Source organism: Lates calcarifer, linkage group LG21, assembly GCF_001640805.2.
Source record: "Lates calcarifer isolate ASB-BC8 linkage group LG21, TLL_Latcal_v3, whole genome shotgun sequence".
NCBI classification, from domain to species: Eukaryota; Metazoa; Chordata; class Actinopteri; family Centropomidae; genus Lates; species Lates calcarifer.
Genome location: NC_066853.1, coordinates 6,407,200 through 6,426,854, shown reverse-complemented (window position 1 = coordinate 6,426,854; position 19,655 = coordinate 6,407,200). Strand labels below are relative to the sequence as shown.

At 40.5% G+C, this 19,655-nt stretch overlaps 1 protein-coding gene across 1 annotated transcript in view; it reads right to left on the bottom strand.

Annotated features, from left to right (window-relative positions):
* zbbx (zinc finger, B-box domain containing) overlaps positions 1-8,553 on the bottom strand; it is a 50,021-nt gene extending 41,468 nt beyond the window's left edge. Inside the window, exons 1-3 of the mRNA XM_018681164.1 lie at positions 8,354-8,553; positions 6,965-7,100; positions 6,392-6,505 (exon numbers count right to left, since the gene is read on the bottom strand). Coding sequence (XP_018536680.1) covers positions 6,392-6,505; positions 6,965-7,029 — 179 coding nt within the window. The 5' untranslated portion in view covers positions 7,030-7,100; positions 8,354-8,553. The remainder of the gene's footprint in view (positions 1-6,391; positions 6,506-6,964; positions 7,101-8,353) is intronic.
* Positions 8,554-19,655: the final 11,102 nt, after the last annotated feature.

The window sequence follows — 19,655 nt, the reverse complement described above, 5'->3', positions numbered from 1 at the left end:
CAGATACAGATACATTCTGACAGTCAGTGTTTCTCTGCCTCACAAACACACAAATATACACAAACACATATACTTCCATCTCAATCTATTGCATTGAGTGAGTGCTGCTGGCGGACGACTGCAAACTGCAAAGTTTAATCAGCACAACCAGTTCTTTTCCAACATTTTTAACTAACAGCAACAGCCTCTGTGCCTGTGTGTGTGTGTGAGAGAGAAAGAGTGACTTTCGTGACTTCAGTATATGCAAAGCCAGCAGTGCGATGAGAACGACAGACAGTGACCTGACTACACCCGTTACACAGAAAAAAAACAGACACATACGCTTTCACACACTGTTGTGCACCTCTCACTGTCTATTGGATGGATAGCACATGACAACTTCTGTGTCTCAGATTGCATATTGGAAACAAACATCACAATACCAAATTCCACCTTGTCAAAAAACATTTCCTCATCAAAGTCAAAGCAGAGGGAACACAGTGAGAAGTGTTTAATTTCACATCAGCTTAGAGCAAGCTCATATTTCTAAATGAAAGGAGAGGAAACTGCAGATGATTCAATGGTAACCCAAGGCAAACATCACCTGTCATACCTGGGCACACTCTAACCTGGCAAACACAAGGACATACACACACACAGCTATCACCTTTAACTGACCCTGCCTCACTGAAAGCAAGACCTGACAACATCTGCGTGCTACACACATACAAATGCACACACGTTTTAAGGTCTAATGCCAGAGTAATTGTGTCTTCTCTTGATTCCCTCTCTCCCTGTGTGAGACAAGAGGACAGGCCAAACACAAAGAGAGGGTTAAGACAGGAAAGAAACTTCCCAAAGGCAAAACAGATTTAGAAGTAGAATCCTATAAACACAAACATCAACACATTTTAGTCCACCATGAGCAGTGCCAGGTCAGAGGTTAATGCATATGTAGGTATGGATACATACATTCTGAAACAAGTGCTAGGAGGAGCATACAAATGAAAAAAATAGGTATAGAATCAGCCAATAGAAAGAGAAGCACAGCAAAGATACAGCAAAGGAAGCAGGAAAAAGAGAACCTCAACTGTACTTTTAGATAAGGCAAGAGCTAGTATCTGTAAGCCATACAGGCCTAAAGACAAAGCTACATTAAATCTGCGACTCGGCAGGTCAAATCAGAGAATGATGTACTGCGTTTGCCCCAAGCCGCCGGTCTGGCTTTATTATCGCCTGTGTACTCTTCACAAACTGATTATACCGCACCTCCTCTCAGCAAACTGAATTTGTTCGCCTATTCTTTGGCTGAGTACATGTGTGAGTGTAGCCCAACTCTAAGACAAAGATGAACAATTCATCTACTCCGGGAGCTCTGCGATCTAGGAGACAAGCAGAGAGAGGAAAAACAGAGTTGTGCATAACAGACACACAGTACACTCCACAGCCTGAGCACAAATCACAACTTGAAGTTCTGCAGTAAATGCTTTTCAAAGATACACTCACATGTTATGAGAGGAAAAGACAAGTAAGGGAGGAAGCTTAGAGAAAATCCAGGTAACCTTCACATCATAGACCAGAACACCTGATTAACCATCAAACCCCCATCTGTATCTGCTGTTTCCCATGTCAATCAGAGGAGAACTGATGAGAAACTGTTTCCTCTATTTCATTAGAGCTGTACTAATTAATTGATTCAAACTGTTAAGCTGGGTTTCACATCTAAGAGACTGCTGCATTGCTACACCAGGCTTTCAAATAAAGGGTAGGAGGGAAGTGCAGCTACATTAATGTGGAGTTCAGTTGTAGAAGCCTGGAAGGACAAGTGTATCTGTTTTATTTTAGTACCCAATAATGTAATTTACTCCCTGACTGCTCCTCTTCAACCGGAGTTGATGTGTTTTCAGCTTCATCACATATCCTACAAACTTTTCTTCTACCTTCCATCCTCCTCCAACAGACAGAAAATGTACTAGACAAACTGGGTTTGGAAAAACTGATTAAAAAACATGGCAAAGACACAACTAATCATCTGATCCATGTCAACTGACTTTAAGGGCTTGCTGTGAATGAGAGTCCTTGCTTCTCCTCCTCATCTGTACAAAGCAGTATCACTAGAAATGAAAAAGGTGTTAAAATGTACTACAGTATGCTCTCCTTGACAGCAAATCTTCACAGTCAAGACTGATTAGTGACATCACTGCACATTAAAACCAATCACCAGATTGACATTATTAATGGAAAACAGTCTGTCTGAAAAGAAATGTAAACTAATTTTCTATTATAAACAGTAAGTAAGTAAGTAAAATTAGAAAACTGACATTCTAAATATTAATTTTTCTCTTTTTCAGTTACCAGTTACCTCTAAGCCTCATCATATCCTGAGTACACTATCTCATCTATTAACACTTTGTAGGGGAGCCAGCTGAATCTTTCTCCTACCTTCACACACTCCCTCTACACACAAATTCCCAGTATATCGTTCAACCTTTTTCAAGCTGTCTCATGTACAAATGTAAACTCTTTCTCAAGCTAGTCAAAGATTATATTGTAATATTTCAAAGACAGGGGGCTTAAGCAGGAATCCTGCCCTGCAGAGTTTAATATGTCTATACTGATTAAGGAATACAAGACAGACCTTACCAAAAAAAAAAAAAAAATGTAGTACCCGGTGTAGCTTGCAAAATGTTACAAAAAACACACACAAACACAACTGCCATTATTTATGGAGGACTAGTATCAGAAATACACACAGGCAGCCACACACACACACACGTTGTCATATCTTGGGGCCAGTGGAGCGGTAAATGTTGCAGTATTTCAGTGTGACAGGAAACACTGTGTTTATGTGCTTATCGTTTGTGCTGCCTGGACAAGATGGCCCTCTTCCCATGCTGATGTATGGCTTCTTAATTAGGGCTAGGGCTCCACTAAGAAACAAAGTAGCAATCTTACACTAGGACTCCAGCTCCTAAAACATTAAATATATTAACCTACAATTATAATCTACAGCATACATTTCCTTGTTTGTGATGATGTATGAATTTGAAACAATGGAAATACATCATGTGGAAAGAGTGCCTCTCATCATACCTCAGCTCTTAATCACTGATACTGTAATTAGCTGTGCTGCTTGTTAATGCATGTGTGTGTGTGTGTGTGTGTGTGTGTGTGTGTGTGTGTGTGTGTGTGTGTGTGTGTGTGTGTGTGCGCATGTATACCCCTCTCTGGCTGTTACTATTCAAAATAGTCTGTGTGTAATATACCTACTACGCTTCTCCCTAAAGCTGTCTCTGAGTTATGTGCTCATATATTGTGATATACACCCCTATTACACTGTTCTCCATAACTTCACATTGGATAACACATCTCTGAGTTATTAATGAAATGAGATGGAATGAGGTGAACTGGGAATGGAGAATAAAACAATCACATTAATAACCAGTGTTTGTTTTCATTCTGCAAATTAATTTCCTGCTCACACAGGCTGGGATGCCCCTCAATCTGAATTTGTTGGATAATAGTAATAGTAATGGACCAGGTACATACTCTGTAATGAAATGGGGAGAGAGAATAAATGCTATTGTGTGTGCTTATGTGCTTGTGTGTGTACGTGCGAGCTATACAGTCCATATTAAATTAATATGAAGATGCGCATGTAAGATTTTTATATTTTTAATAGTCTTAGACTCACACAGACACTCACACACAAAACAGTGATGGCCCAGTATAAATTTGTGGCACCATGTGTTTGTGGGTCTCTGTGTGTATGTGCCTGTGCACTACTACACTATGTCTGCAGTCAGTCCCAATGTATTTAATGTAATTCAGTCATCCTTGATGTCCATGAATCAGTTACAGTAGATGTGGTCATACAACAGCCATTTTGTCACTGACATTTATCTACAACCACTTTACAGACTTTATAAACAGTGTTATCACTAAAACATGCATAATTTATATGCTGCCCACTGTTGATTATCAAAACAGGATAACAGACAAAACATTGTCTCAAGTGAGAACATGGAAATAGAATGAAATGTTGGAGACTAGCAGAAAAGACTGCTTCCATTGCTTATGATCAATTTGCACAGTGGCTCAGGCAATTTCATTATGTGCAGACCTTGCCTTTAAAAGAGGAAAATAAATCTGTCTCTAAGAGAACATGATCACACTGTGTTCCTATGATCTCACTAAGTTAAGCATGGACTTGGCTGAATATGAACTGGTCTCTGTTCAATCCTTCAGAAGTCATCGAATGAGATAAGTTTGCTATAAATGTGGATACACATCATTGCAAAACCTCACAGAAATCCACAAAGTTAATATTGTATTCTTTGTCACAAGTGCACCTCTTGCTCTGTTCCTTTTTTTTTTTTTAAACAACTCAATTTCTAAGCGAAGGGCAGCTTCTTGTGATCTGAATTGTATCATGGGAATAACATATGGTTCATCTGTCTTGAAGAGTGATTGTACAAGCCTCTGGAATAGCACGCATAACAGTGCTAAACTGGAACTTTCAAAGATACTGAGACTTCCCACCTTTTTCACTGCCCTAGCCTCTCAAAATGAAATAAGTACAAGCATTAGCTGGGCAACAGTGCACATGTTGGACCAGAAAATATGTGAGCCTTTGGAAATTCGACATAATTACTCTAAAGAGTTGTGACAGTAAATGCATTGTATGTTGAAAAACAAATTTAAGCCTTATTGAAAATATACCCACAATTACAGTGGCCAAACAAAGGCATGTCAAACAGAAAACAATACAGAAAGGTACAATGAGAACTTGTATGACTGGGAAAAGTAAGGAAAGAAAAACTAAAAAGAAATACTTGGGCCAATACTTGTCATGTGGTAGTAAATACATTACTTTTAAAACTTACTTTAACATCAGGTGCTTTCGCTATGTATTTTTACTCCTTCATTTTACTGTTGCTTTTCCTAACATCCTCTGTCTGTGCTGAATGTGTCTTTCACTGGTGGGTAACATTCTTGGCCATCAATTCCAGTGTATAGAAAATATGAGTAAAATTGGATATAAGTTGTTAGGACCTTAGTGTCTGTAGGGTTCCACTGACCTTTAGATTACACGGACATGAGCCTACTTTATCTGTGAGTGGCTTTTTCAATTTTCTGACTGCTTCTTTTTTCCTTCCATGGCAACCTTTCCTTGACCTTTACAGGTAGCGGAGTCATTGACCTCCCCCTCTCTCTCATTTAGTCTCCTCCTCTATCTATCTCTATCTGTTACACAGTGTCTCTACTTTGCTCTTTTCCAGCTGTTGCAGTCTTTTCCCCAACTTCTTTACCTCTCTCAGTGTATCCTGTCTCTCCATTAGTCACCTGCTCTGTTCCATATGTGTTTAGCTGTGGCAGTCTAGACTGCATAGAAGGTCTGCCGTATAAACTTTCTCTCAGCATTTCCCTTTTTCTTTTAATTGTCCCTCTTCACCTTCTGTCTTATCCGATACCTCCCTTTACTTGCTGTAATTCCTGGCCTCCCTCCATCTGTTTTCGCCTCCTTCCCCATCTGTCCTTCTCTTTCTGCATCACTTACCCCTATTTTATTTTTGACTGCGTGTTCTCTTTTCAAAATGTTGCAACCTCAACATGTTATGTATGTAATCCTGCTGCTGTCATACTGCTTTTTGGCTTAATTATTATTCCCCTATACCAGGCAAAAATAAAAAAATAAAAAATATTCTCAATATCATACCTCATCTTTTTTTTTCTTTGTGTTGTCAGGTCATCACAACATCGCATGGCTACAGCCTCCATGAATTTCTGCCTCAGTAAAGTACCTATTTTATTATGAGTCAAGGTGGAGAAAGCAGCCAGCATTTTGATGGCACTGACAGTAATAGAAACAAAAGTTTTGAAGTTAGTTTTGAAAATAAATTACAGAGAAGTAGAGAGACTCAATTTCATGATAATCAATCATGTAATTGTTGAGATATCTTGCTCTGTGTTAAAGAGGTGGACAGTCAGACAGACAGACAGATGGACAGATCCATCCTGAAAGCCCAGTCGATAGAGGGGTTTACTATATAAAATCCCACATAAGTCAAACTACAACAAACTAATAACACATGATGGAGTGCAGACAACACAAGGAGCAGTAAAATTATTGATGCAGTGAGTTGAAACTTGATTCAGGAAGATGAATCTCCCTCTTCTGAGTTTTCTGTTATAGCTGCTGCAGCCCATCCTGCACATACTTATTTACTATCCTCTCTTTCTCTCTCCCCTCTCTCCCCTCTCTCCCTTTCTTACTCACCCTATCTCCCTCTGCCTGCTGCTTCTACTGCCTTGCTTCCATTCTCATCTTCCCACTTGAGTCTGCCCCATTTCCTCCTCTCCACCTCTCCCCTTCCTTTTCTAGTACACTAATTGTGATACTGATACTCACCCTCTCTCCTCCTTCTCTTTACTCATGCTCTCCTTCAGCTGTTGCAGTTTCTCCTCCATCTCTTTACTCTCAAGGGCCAGAGTCACAGTCTCCATCTGCAGTTCTTGCAGGTTCCTATGGCAACACACACATACACTCACATATATGCAATCAATCAACAACAATCAATCATACAAATGACCTACTCCGTCGGTTTGGACAGCCAGGCTTTCATCAATATGTTGAATTCATCCGCTGCACTAGTAGATCCCTGCTGCCATGACTGATCAATACTTTAATCAATTAGTCACTGGATCAGGGTACCACCCAGCCAGACATCAATACAGTCAATTACCTGTTGGCAAATGAGAAACTACGGTGGTAGATTGGACTCAGTTTTGCACCGGGCATTATGAAGAAAACAAATACAGTGCACTGAAAATCCAGGTCACAAGGAAAACTCCATTTTGTGAAATACCCAATCTCTGGATCTAAATACTGTAGGTATAGATGGAAATAATATGGCAGCCAGGTAACCCTAATGGGCTTCCACCAAATGCCTCAAATCACATCGCTGATCTCATCTCATCTTACCTGGCATTGAGTTTGACGGATTTGGCCTTGTTGTTAGGAAGCACCACGAAGTCATTTAAATTCATGTCTCTTCTTTCTTTGGGGCTCAGGTATTCCTCTGATGTTTTGTGCAGTGCTTTTATACAAAGAGTCCCTTCTGCAATAAAAACCAACAGTAATGGCATAAAACTGGCTATCACGCTGAGCCCAGGCTAAATCACACACTGCCATAAACGAATACCGCTGCAATGAAATGAGCAAAATAGCAGGGACAGATTTGCTCAAATGTATAAGAGGCAGTTAAAACAAGCAATCCTGTGTGTTTAAATTGTATCTGGCAGACTTATGTGTTTGACAAATTGCTGGCAACTCTTTAAAGCAGTAAAAGCCAATTACGGAAATTATCCAGCAAGGCAGATATGATATAGTGTTATAATAGCAAGGCAGCCACACCTGCTGGCAACTCAGCTGATGGCAAAGTGATATTATGTGGGGGTGATTAGTCAGTATCGCTAAAGCTAAGTAACCTCTTAACAAAGAATCTGACGTTTCACCTGCTAAAGGATCCAGTATGAAACCTTTGTCCTACCAGACTGTAAAACAGTACAATATAGCTGACGAAAATCAGAACCTTAATGAGAAGTCAGGTTGCAGAATAGCTACCTAACTGACCTTTTCCACTGAGGACTTTTTTTTACTTGTCACACACAGGTGTGAGCTATGATGTTGAAGTACCCACTGACGCTTTATAACTAAGCCATTATGCAAAATATCAGGGGGAAAACTGAACAGGCTTGATAAGTATTATTATTAATAACACATGTGCTTTCCCTGTCAGGACCTGAAACTGTAGACATTCAGGTGACAGACACACTGAGTATACTGAAGTCTACTTAGCTTCAACACAGTGACTTCAGGTGAGAGACCAAACCTCCAGGCAACCACAGTGTTCTGTTTGTTTGTTTGTTTGTTTTTTTTTTTTTTTTTTGGCAATAGTGGGTGAAAATGCCTCATGTGCCTAGCTCACACCTGTGGCTCAGTTGTCTTAGTCCAAACCAAGACTAAAAATATAATCTCTAGTCCATTACAACTTATGTTGATATTTACCCATGACTACACTAGTCTGGTCCAGACGACTAAATGTAGCTGACCCCCTAATGAAAACCATGTATCTAGCTAACGTTAGCCAACACTAACGTTAATGCAAAAGGCCATTTTTCTACATAGCATATGCCAGGAAAGAATCAATGTTAAAGAGGCATTTAACAATAGCTAAAGCCGCTGGGAACTAACTTAAAAGGATTCAGAACCTGTATAGTAAAGGTGACACACACAGGATTGCCGAAAACTAGTAAACGTGTAGCTAACTAAGACTTTTTAAGTTAAATGTTAAATATTTCTATTACTTACCTGAATATCTCAGTGACTCTCGCTGGTTTACCAAGCCGTGAAGACACAGTGAATCATTTGCTTTTCAATTCAGCATATTTTGTCTTAATAAAACAAATATTTAATTAATTCACGAGTTGTATTTCAATATTTTTATGGTTCTCGCCGACAGCATGCTCCAGTGTCTGAGCTCAGAGCACCTGTGTTGGCCTATCGTTACCATGACAACCAACGCCCCCCTCTCTCTCGCGATAGCAGCGGCAGCTGGCGAGTTTACCGGAGATTGTTTTTGTTTCACTTATGCAGTCTATAGTTTCACTATGTGTTTCTTGTCCTGAACTTTTTCCCCGCCCAAATTTGTTAACTAATCTTCAACTTTTAGAAAAAGCATTATAATAGTATGCATTTGTTTGTTCAGGGAATAAACATCGGATTCAAAGACATCAAGTCCCCTATTGCCTCAGTAATCAGGGGCAGCGGGAATTCCCTTCTAATTAAAATCCTCGCAGCATCGAGATAAATTTTATAGTTCTGATTAGAGCTTTGAACCCTCGTTATTTTTTTCAACAGACTTTAGAGTTGTCTTTAGTCATGCAAGATGATGTTGTTCAGATCTTTCATGTTGACAAGCATTAGAGATCAGAGGCAAAATAATTTCCCATTAGCCCTATAAGATAAATGTGTTGGAATGAATTTGATAAGACCAAAGTGAGAGATACAGTGTGTTTGTGTTTCCACAAGAGTGCTCATGTTGGTTTGTTTGCAGAAAAACCATGTATCTGTTTATTACATAGCGAAGGGAAATTTGGATTGAATTAATTTGAATGAATTTATGAATACAATAATTTCCAAGCAAGATAAACTTCTGAATTACCAAATAACATTGTTATGCATTATACAGATAAAACAATAAATCTATTTCTTTCAAGTACATTATTCACGGGATCAGTTCAATGTGGTATTTCATATGACACAAATGCTTGAATTTGTCTCTGTTAAGGTTAGTATTTTTTTTTTTTAATGGGCTATTTTCTGTATAAATATGAAAATAAATTAATTTAAATCACTACAGAGGCTTTTAACACTGTAATTTCTGTGTTGAGAAACCTTTGGGAACTGAATAAAGACAATAATGCACAGAATATGATTATGATATTTCTTTGCAGTGTTCTTCTAAATGTGCCTAACAAAGGGAGTGTGTGTGTGTGTGTGTCTGACACTGCAGCCAGGCAATCATCCATCCAGCCCTCGTCTGTATTCCAGGACAAAAGAAACTTTCTGACATTACTGAAAAAGCACTCTTCCTCTGCAGGCCATGCCCATCCCATTTCTACCTTTTTCTATGTCATTATCCTTCATTGCCATACTCCCTACCAAACCATAGACAATTATGGCCCAGCAAACACAAACCACACTACCTCATTCCTAAATCCTGCTTTCTCTCTTCTCTCTTTCCTTTTGTCAGCCTCTCTCTCTTTCTTCCTACATTGTGGGCATATGACCTATTGCTCCTGCCATCAGGGAAGTGTGTGTGTATGACTTATTGAGTGTGCCTGTGTGTGTGTGTGAGTGTGAATGGTCATTTAGGGTCGTGACCCTCCAGCTGGATTCTGCCTCTGCTGCTAAACAGTGACTCTCACCCTCTCCCGCTCTCTCTCTTCCTCTCTCTCCCTCTCTTAGCTCTGCCTGCATAGACAGCAGGGCGTGTAACAGCATACCGATGAGCGGACAAGTGAGAAGAAAGAGAGACAGAGAGAGAGAAGGAGTAAGAGAGGAGGCAAGGGATATAGAAATGAATACTGGAGGTAGGAAGGAGGGGGCATAGCAAGAGGCCAGAAGGCACATGGAAAAGCAAAGCGAGAGGAAGAACAAGAACAAGAGAGTAACAGAATGCATGAAAGGAGGGGTACAACAGCAGAGCAGTTGCAGGAAAAGGACAAGCGTTGCGCTGTGAAATGTCAGGGCTATTTAATTCATTAGGAGGCAATGATTATGGCAGTGTACTGAATGTCATCTGCTGGGTTAAACCTTCCTCAGTGGCCCCATGCTGGATGTATATTGACTGTTTGGCAATGGTTGGAAACCTTTTAGCGATGACAGAGTGGCAGCAACAGGCAGAGAGAAAGAAAGGAGAGTGAAAGTAGCCAGCCAGAATCAACACCATTTTTTGTGACTCCTGGTATGCACAGGGGGGGTTGTAAATAATCCAGGAAGCATATTGACAAAATGATGGTAAAATTGTTAAATAACCTTGAAAAAGGTGGTTGGGAGATTTCATCCATCCATCTCCTGTACCTATTTATTCCTATTCAGAGTCACAGGGGGCTGGAGGCGATCCCTGCATACACAAATAGTGGGGAAGCAGGTCACCTGTCCATCACAGGATTAATACCAGGCAAATGCATGTATATAGGCAATTTTAATCTTCTAGTTCACCTGACCTGCATGTCTTTGGACTGCTGGGAGAGAGAAAGGCGGGAAGAACAACTACAGGGAAACAGCTGGCCCATGATCCAGGACCGCCTTGCTTTGACTGCTAATTACTGAGCCCCTGTGTTGCCCCTCACTGAAGATTAACAGTAGAGAAATCATTTAACCTTATACAAATTGGATTATCTGAAATTATCTTACCAAATCAAACTAAATTGCTTTGAAGTAAAAAGAATGTATGATGCATTAAGTGAATCCAACTGAAACCAACCTGCTGAAATTAACCTCCAATTAAGTGAAACAGTATGAGGAACTGGCGATGCCGGCAAGTGACATCATTACACCAATGCAGAGGTGAGAAACGGTAAAAAAGGGAGGAAGACATGCAGAATTTGGTGCAGAGAGATCAAAAGCAAAGAACATTACTAATCAGGTTTGATGTTTTAAGAGAATTAAATGGCTATACCTACTTCATAAGCAGCCAGGAATAAGAAATCTCTGAACAGCTGAAGCTCACAAATCAGAGTACAGCTTAGAGAACATCTGTGATGTCTGAAAAATGAGAGAACTTATGTTAAAAAAAAAAAAGACTAGAAGCATCTCAGTGTGGTACCTGAATGGAGCTGAGAAAGTGGTAGCCATCAAAGCTTAGTGTGACGTCCTAAAAGATTTATCAATCTACAGTGACACAGACTCCAAGTTCCCCCTCTCTTTATGCTATAATACCTTCCTAATGAAGTACTGATATTCAAAGTCAAGAAAAGAAGAAGAGGAAGAAGGAATCCATCTCTGATACCTCCAGCCCAGTACAACAGGCTTTTTTCCACTGCAGCAGACATTTTGACACATCACTGTAGGAAAAGCACCAGTGTAATTAATAGCCTTCAATGATGAATGAATTCCATTTAGAAATTTCAGTTCCAGCTCCAAGTGTTGCACATACAAACTCACTTACTGTTATTTTTGAATGGAACAGAGCCATCATTAACAGGCATTGTTAAGAGTTCGACCTGTGCTATTCCTGCTATAAGTCAAAATGTCTGCTGTGAAAAATGCCTATGAAATGAATAGAATAGAATAGATGGGGAGTGGAGCATCTGTTTTCTGATCAAACTCGGCCTCTGCTGTCTCTATATGCCATTCATGCTGTGCTTCTTCATTAAAATCCATATTTTTAATTTCCAGCAATAATGTTACAAGAGCTGCAACCTTACTCTACAGAACTCTTAAGTGTGAAGTGTCCAACAGTAGGTTCCCATCATCTAAAAATAATGAGATTCCTTTTTGCTGAGGTTCTCATCACTGAAAACCCCCTCTAAGGCCATGACTGTGAGGAGTGGCACTCAGTGGACATGCCAGTCTAAAAGATGTGAGCTTGATGATGAGAGGTTGAGAGGCAAGAGCAGAGAGTGGTTATAGGCCATGGTTGGAGGAGAACACGGACAGGGATAGCTTGTCTAGTTCCTTGACATCATGATGACAGTCCACTATCTCTCTTAAGGATTCTCTTCTGACTTCCTGCTGACACAGGGTGTGCAATTGGCTGGTGTATGTACGCTGATATATTGTACTGTATGTGTCTTGTGTGTGCATATGGGAGTTATTGTGTGTGTTTTCTGCCTTACTAGTATTTGGACAGAGCAAAGAGGAAACAACACACACACTGAACTGAATAAGAGGGAGCAAAGAAGAAATAAAAAAGAGATGAGAGTAGAGTATCGAAGAGAGAGAGAGAGAGAGAGAAATGGATGCTGACTTTCAGAAATAGGAATTTGGTAAAATATATGACACTGGCTGTAGACTTGCTAATATGCTGCATATATATAGAAGCCTGAAACAGGACTGGCATTAGATGTATATGTGACACAGAAAGGAGTAAAACACACAGCACAATCCAGAGACTATTGGGAACAGCATCGGAGATGGAAGGAAAAACAGAGAACAACACTATTTGACAGACAGACAGACCAGCAGAGAGTGAGGAGGTGACTGTATGGATTGAAGGCAAGATAGGAAATTAGAGAGGAAGAGCAGAAGTGGCGTTAGAGGGAGTAAGCGATAGAGAGTTGCAGCAGGAGTGAAAGAAAGAAGAGAGCGACGAAGCAAGGAGGATATAAAGGTGTCAGGAAGTGATGGCCAGCCACTCACCAGATGTCACTGAGAAAGAAACAGAGAGGTAATGAGAGCTCTGGTGGAGAGGAGAGAGGGCAGAGGGCTGGACGCAAAGGCCAAGTGAGAAACTGAGAGGTTGAGTATGAGGGGGTGGATGAGTGTGAGAGATGAAGGTGGAAGTGGGGGAGGAGCACTGATGAATGCACACACGAGTGGCTCTTCATCATGTGGAGCAGCTTAAACTGATGGCTCTGTGTCACACCCGCCAGGCATTCACACACACACAAAGTACACACATCGAGATCACACTCATCAGTCAAAGGTCTGATAACAGTTAGTGGGGCTTAAGACTGGTTGATGGCAGTGATTCTACTGATGACCCTGATAAAGTAAAAGATACACAGATAAATAAAAGCAACAGGACAGAGAGAGAGAGAAAGAAAGAAAGAAAGAAATAAAGAAAGAAAGAAAGAAAAAGTTAACTTAAAAACTAGCAAATGCATTTGGCTGAAAACAGACAAGGTAAGAAGCATAGAAAGAGTAGAAAATGAATGTGTTGTACAGCAGGAGGACACAGTAAACCGCAAACCACCATTGGACAATGATGAATTGCTAATTTTTGCTCAGGAGGAAGGTTTGACAGCAACACCGACTGCCTTGTTAAACCTGCGTCAATATAAAATTACGTGTCATTCCTTTCTTTTTTTATTCCACCCCATTCCATTATATTCAACTCTAGGAAAGGTAGTGAGTGTGACAGTAACTGCTGCGAGGGAATCTGGGTCAGACATGACGTTTAATAACCAGGGAACACGATGATACTGTTTGATCACATCAGCCTATTGTTCTGCCATGGATTATAGAGACAAATGGTGGCATGAACAAGATTTAGAATAGACAATTTTCCCTCCAATGTCTGTACAACAATGTGCGTGGGAGCACAGGTAAAATAAAACTTCAGTACCTTTCACTGCTGGAATTTTTTTCCCGCTTGATCACTCTTGCGCACTCTGTCTCTCTCACACTCACACAAAACAGATTTTTGCAGGTACACGCACACAACCGCACATAAACACACATGCAATCACAATAATCCGCTAGTGGGCTGTACCTCTACTGCCATCTAGAGGTTATATGTGGAACATGTCAGGAATTGATTGCACCACAGTGTCGAGAGCTATGGTCTGAAGAATGACTATCAACGTGATTTTCTACAGACAGATTGGAGAGGGAAGTGGTCACTTGTGGGAATGTGATTTCCACAGTAAATCACAAACAATATGTTTCCTGCCCAACTGTCACAAACACACTTATAAATTGCAAATTTACAAACACTAAGTGTAGCCGTGTGGTTAGCATGTCTGGAATTTTATAAAATCACATAAATCAGTCATGTTTGTACTATGCCTCAGCGGCTGTGTGACTGTGTCTACACAACACCTGTGTGCATCCCGTGAGTCTGTGTGCAACTGTGAGCTCTGTGTACTTAGCATCAGCATGTCACTAATGCCTGTGTTTGTTTATTTGTATCTGATATGAATGTTTGTATCTGTCAGAGTGTGCTTTTTGAGGATATAGCAGTTTGCACCATTCTGTGTTTTTGTAACACTGATAAGAGCTGGGATGTGTGAGGGCATCTAACTATGCTAAAGCAGAGACTTTAGACAGAGAGATTTGTTCAGCTTGTGAAGAATACCCCTATCTGTGCCATGCAAACAGCTCTAACTGACCCAAGTACCTCTCATTTTAAAAGAGTACTAGTTTAGCATTAGCATTAGCTTTAGTTCAGTCTTACATGGGCCTGTGTCTTACCTGTGTCAATCTACCTGGAAGCTAACTTCTGTTAGGAAAGATAGCTTTTGGAAAGATGTTTCTGTGCTTTCTTGCCAAGAGTTAAAGGAAATCCAAAAGAAGGTCAATACCACTGCACATCAAGTATTAAGCTAAAGTCAGAGGTCTGTTAGACTGGCATAAAGACAGAAAACTAGGCGAAAACATCAACTTTATCCCCCCACTGGCTGTTGTTTGCCAAGAAATAATGGCTGCACACAACTACTAGTAAATCTGCAAACTCATTTTCACATATCTGTTTTGCATGGAACAAAACACCCAGGCCAGCTGTTTCTCCCTGCTTCTGATTTCTATGCTAAGCTAAGCTAAGCACCTCCTGGCTCCAACTCCATACTAAACACACAGACATGAGAACTGGTTTCAATCCTCTTAAATAACCATTTCAAACAGTTTCTTTAAACAAAACCACCCTAATTAGAAAAAGAATTGCGGACAGAGAATGAGTTGTAGTCAGTGATGTCATGTCTTTCACCAGCTCACAGGCTTCATGCCTTCCCTTTCCCACCTCCGCCATGTCAAACTCAGAGTCATTAAAAACTGTTTTGTGGTGGAAAATGGTATTTAATTAGCTTTGTTGATCTGTGCTCATTTATCCAGCTCCCAGCAGTAAACAATCCTGATCTTTAGTTAATCATCCCTGTATCAGGCCACACCACCTGCTAATGCTGATTATTTATGGATAATGGCCATCTAAACACATATCTTTCACCACACATACTGTACACATATGCAAAAAGACACATGGAGAAATTCCGAAATATGCACCTTTATGCCTTATCTCTTTATCATATGAAATTGTGGTCACACACACATACAGTACATACATGCATACACAGACACGTAGGATGGGCAGTTTCTGTCATCGCAGCACTTTCCCCAAACAGGCTCTGATTAAACAGCAGCTTAGAGCGCTTTAATTTCATGGAAGAACAGACAGCGAGAGAGGGAGCGATGGAGAGAGACACAGAGAGAAAGAAAATGCATGTGTGTGTGAGAAAGAAAGCGAGAGAAAGAGGGCTACAGATGCACGGACAGGGGGAGAAAAAAGGGGGGAAGGAGGGGTGGGGGGAGGTGATAGGAACAGAGAGAATGAAACAAGCAGTGGCCAGAGAGTAGATTGAAAGGATGGATGGAAGATGAGAGAAAAGGAGTTGGTCACAGTAAAGAAGGAGATGACTTAAGCTGAGGAAGGCAGCAATGATAGACAGGATATGGGGGAGAGAAAGAGGACATGGGGGAACATCAGGGCACAGGAGGAAGGCGATAAGAAAGAAAGTGAGATATATATAAAGAGAGAGATCTGAAGGCTTGTCCAGAATTTAAAAAACCTTGAACAGGAGGTGAGGAGAGGTTGGAGGAGATACACGCTGCAGGCAGGTGGAGGGCTTCAATATTTCAGTCACATTAAAAATTTAAATCCAGACTAAAATCTGTGAATACTACGTATTTGCGATTTGTCTTACGTTCCATCACACAACATGCTTTCTCCTCTTATCTCTATCTCTCTCCACACACACGCATGCAGCCTGTAATACTTTCGTGACACACACATGCTTCCAGTTAGTGGTTGAATGGAAAGGGGAGGGAGATTATTAGGGGATATCAGCCACGGGGATGTGACCACAGGGCCAAACTGTCATAGTATGTTCTGAGCCAACACACACACACACACACACACACACACACACACACACACATATGAGTGAACAGGTGTGTGAGGAGAGCCTATAGCATATGAAAGGAGTTAAGCCACCAGCCTGCAGCAATTTAAGTGCATGTGTGTGTGTATATATTTGTTGCAGCATTTCTCCAGTTTCAGATGCCCCACTGATTTCCACACTAAAGTGGTTCAGTCAAAGGGTTTTTAGCATTCAGAGAAGACAATGTGGACTATGCAAGTGCACACATACATATACATAGCAGGGTTTTTAAAATGCAGGCCTTTATAATATATGTTAAAGTACTCACAATTCCATTTGCTTTGAAGAGCTCACTGTGGCCTTAAGGAGAACTGTGCAACAGCTAGCTATGGTACCAGAATAGTAATAATATATGAATATTAATGCCACATTCTCCATTTTGAGCTGCCTATAGATGGCATGGGACCTTTACTGCTGGATGCCTGAGTGTGGACTTACTGTATGTGTGTGCAAAGACTATGGATGAGAGCTTCTGTATGTGCACACACTACTCCTTCATTCTGAGAGTTGCCAGGATTAATATTACATAGATGTTTCAGTGATCTGAGGATAGACATCAACATCAAACGCTATAGCTTGCAGGCTATCTAACTGTTGAGTTTTTGTAACTTTGAATCTTTTATATTTTTGATCATCTCCAACTGTTGGGGCCAATTTGGCAATCGCACCAATCGAAAAGATGTTTGAAAATGTCTTTGCATGTTAGATAAGAAGCTCTACGCTGTCTCCTGTGAAGCAGAGGAAGAAAAGAGAAAAAAAAACTAGGGAAAAATACCACATGAGAAATGGAAATAAAGTGGAAAAAAAAGCAACAGACATGCATAGACTGGTGTGGAGGTCATTAGCTTCTGTAGACAATATTAAGCCTGATTTATGAAATAAGATATGACAAGATGAGGAGTAAGACACACACGCACACATTCCAGTCTCCTTCATTAAGGACAGGACATCACATGATACCTGGTGTGTCCCACAAAACATTCTTGCTAATGAACTTCAGGTGGACATGAAGCATCTCTCTTCATCACCTTTACTGTCTGTTCATCTTGCTGCCTCTCCTTTCATCCTTTCCTCACCTCACTCCCTTTAACTCTCCTGCTGTTTATCTACAATTTCTCTTTTGCCCCTCTCTGTCTAACCTCTACACCCTCACATCTCCTTTACCTCTCCATTTCCTCCATTTCCATTTGCCGATCACCTCTCGTTCTCCTCCTTCCTTTATCTACTGATTGTGCCCTCTCTGCTTTTCATCTTCCCCCTGTTCCTCTCATCTTTGCCCTCTTGTTTCCTCTCTCATTGGCTATTCCTTTACCTGTTTCTTTCCATTTCTCTTTTCCATTTCCCCCAAGTCCTTTTTCTTAGTCTACACCCGTCGTCCCCTCACTTCCCTTCATCTTCCTCTTTCCTCTCTCCCCCTCCACCCCTCCCTTCCCTCCTCCACAGTTGGACAGACTAGGGTAGATAAAGTGGAAAAGAAACCTGTTTTGACTAGTGAGGGCATCAGTATTTACAACCAAAATGTGTGTGTACCTGCTGATCAGCAGCAGCTGTAGCCCAGAGAAGCAGCACACAGTGTCAAAGTGAATTTATTGCCCTACACCTTCTCAATATTAAGACTGTTTAAAACTGCTGCTTAGCATTCTGATTGCATGCATCTTCCTGCTGCAAGTCAAATGGTTCTCCTGCATGGAGCCAATCCAGATACACACATACAAGCACAGATACACAAGTACGCTCAGAAAAACCCAAGTCATGCTTCCTTGGACACAGTTTTACGGCGTGCTGATGGATGGTTTTCATCTATATCTTGTGTTTTGGGTTCTTGTCTTTTAAATGCTGTCCTACTCTAATTTATGATACTAAACATGGTGCATAAATGGACACACTCACCCACACACACACACACATTCCTCCTCTCGAGGGTACAATAACACAGCACATAAGCCTGATGTGAATGATGGTCATTCGTTATGCTGTTTCTGTACGTACATACTAGAATGGGTGGAATAGCCTGTAACATGGTAAAAATTTACCTTTCCTCACAATTCCTGTCTCTCCCTCGCTCTCTCATAAAAAAATATAATATCCGGTCATTTCCATTTTAGGGTAGCAATAATCATAATGCAATTAAAAACTCATTCGGGCAACATCTTCCTGTTGAATCCCCCTGTTATGAGAAACACAAAAACAAAGTTGAAAAACAGACAGGAATTAGAGGAATGAAGTAGACAGATGCACTGCAAAAAGTTCAAATAAATCTACACATTAAGAAAAAAATTTCCATCAATTAAAGGTACTTGTGTGTGTAGCAATCCTTATAAACCCTGGGTTATTAAAGTTCTGTGGTGTCAGCTGTGGTGGCCCTCAGGTGGAAAACACAACAACAACAACATCTGACATTTATTTTCCATTTTTCTATTGTGTTTCATCCAATGTTGTTGTGTTTTGAACCTCAAGGCCACTGTAGTCAGCATTACCACTGTGGCACAAGAATTGGAAATGCAGCAGCTATTCGAATTTATTTAATTTGCAAGAAATGCACATTTATATTTGAAGAGATGAAGGGTTTAACAAATGACCGCAACATGTCATAGCCAGTTGCCAGTACTTCTACACTGCTCTCCAAATTTCCACTGACAGACTGAGGATTGGGATTCAGCTCTTTTGTGTTACTGGCCCTCCCCCAACAGATGTATTCAAATGAGTTGCGCTTTGTCTTAATGTATAATTTCACGGCTGAGAGGCTGTCAGTTTGCATCTGTAGCTGGACTTTCCCCATCAATACATGTGATTAAATCACCCTATTGCCAGCTTTATTAATGTACTGTGTGATCAGTTCAGCTAATTGTTTCCTCAAGTTCTAAAGCCAATTAAAAACATTAAAAACAACAAAATCATCAGAGCTGACATTAGCTGAGCTGACACAGATGAGTTTCTGCAGGTTTTGGTTTAATATAGATGATGAAGTTACACTGAGGAGCCAGTTCAAACACTAATATAACACTTTTGCTTTTAGATATTTGTGAAGGGCAAAGAATTTTATTCCAGATTTTGGAATAAAACACATACAGTACACAGTATATCTGTAGTCCCATACTATGTGTCAGTACTTGTACTCTTGTTCAGTCATATAATATTCCTGAAGAAGAGCTCGGACATCTCAACTAATTGGTAACAACTGAAATTATACATTAATAGTATCACTCTTGTATTAGTCCTTCTTGAGTTTC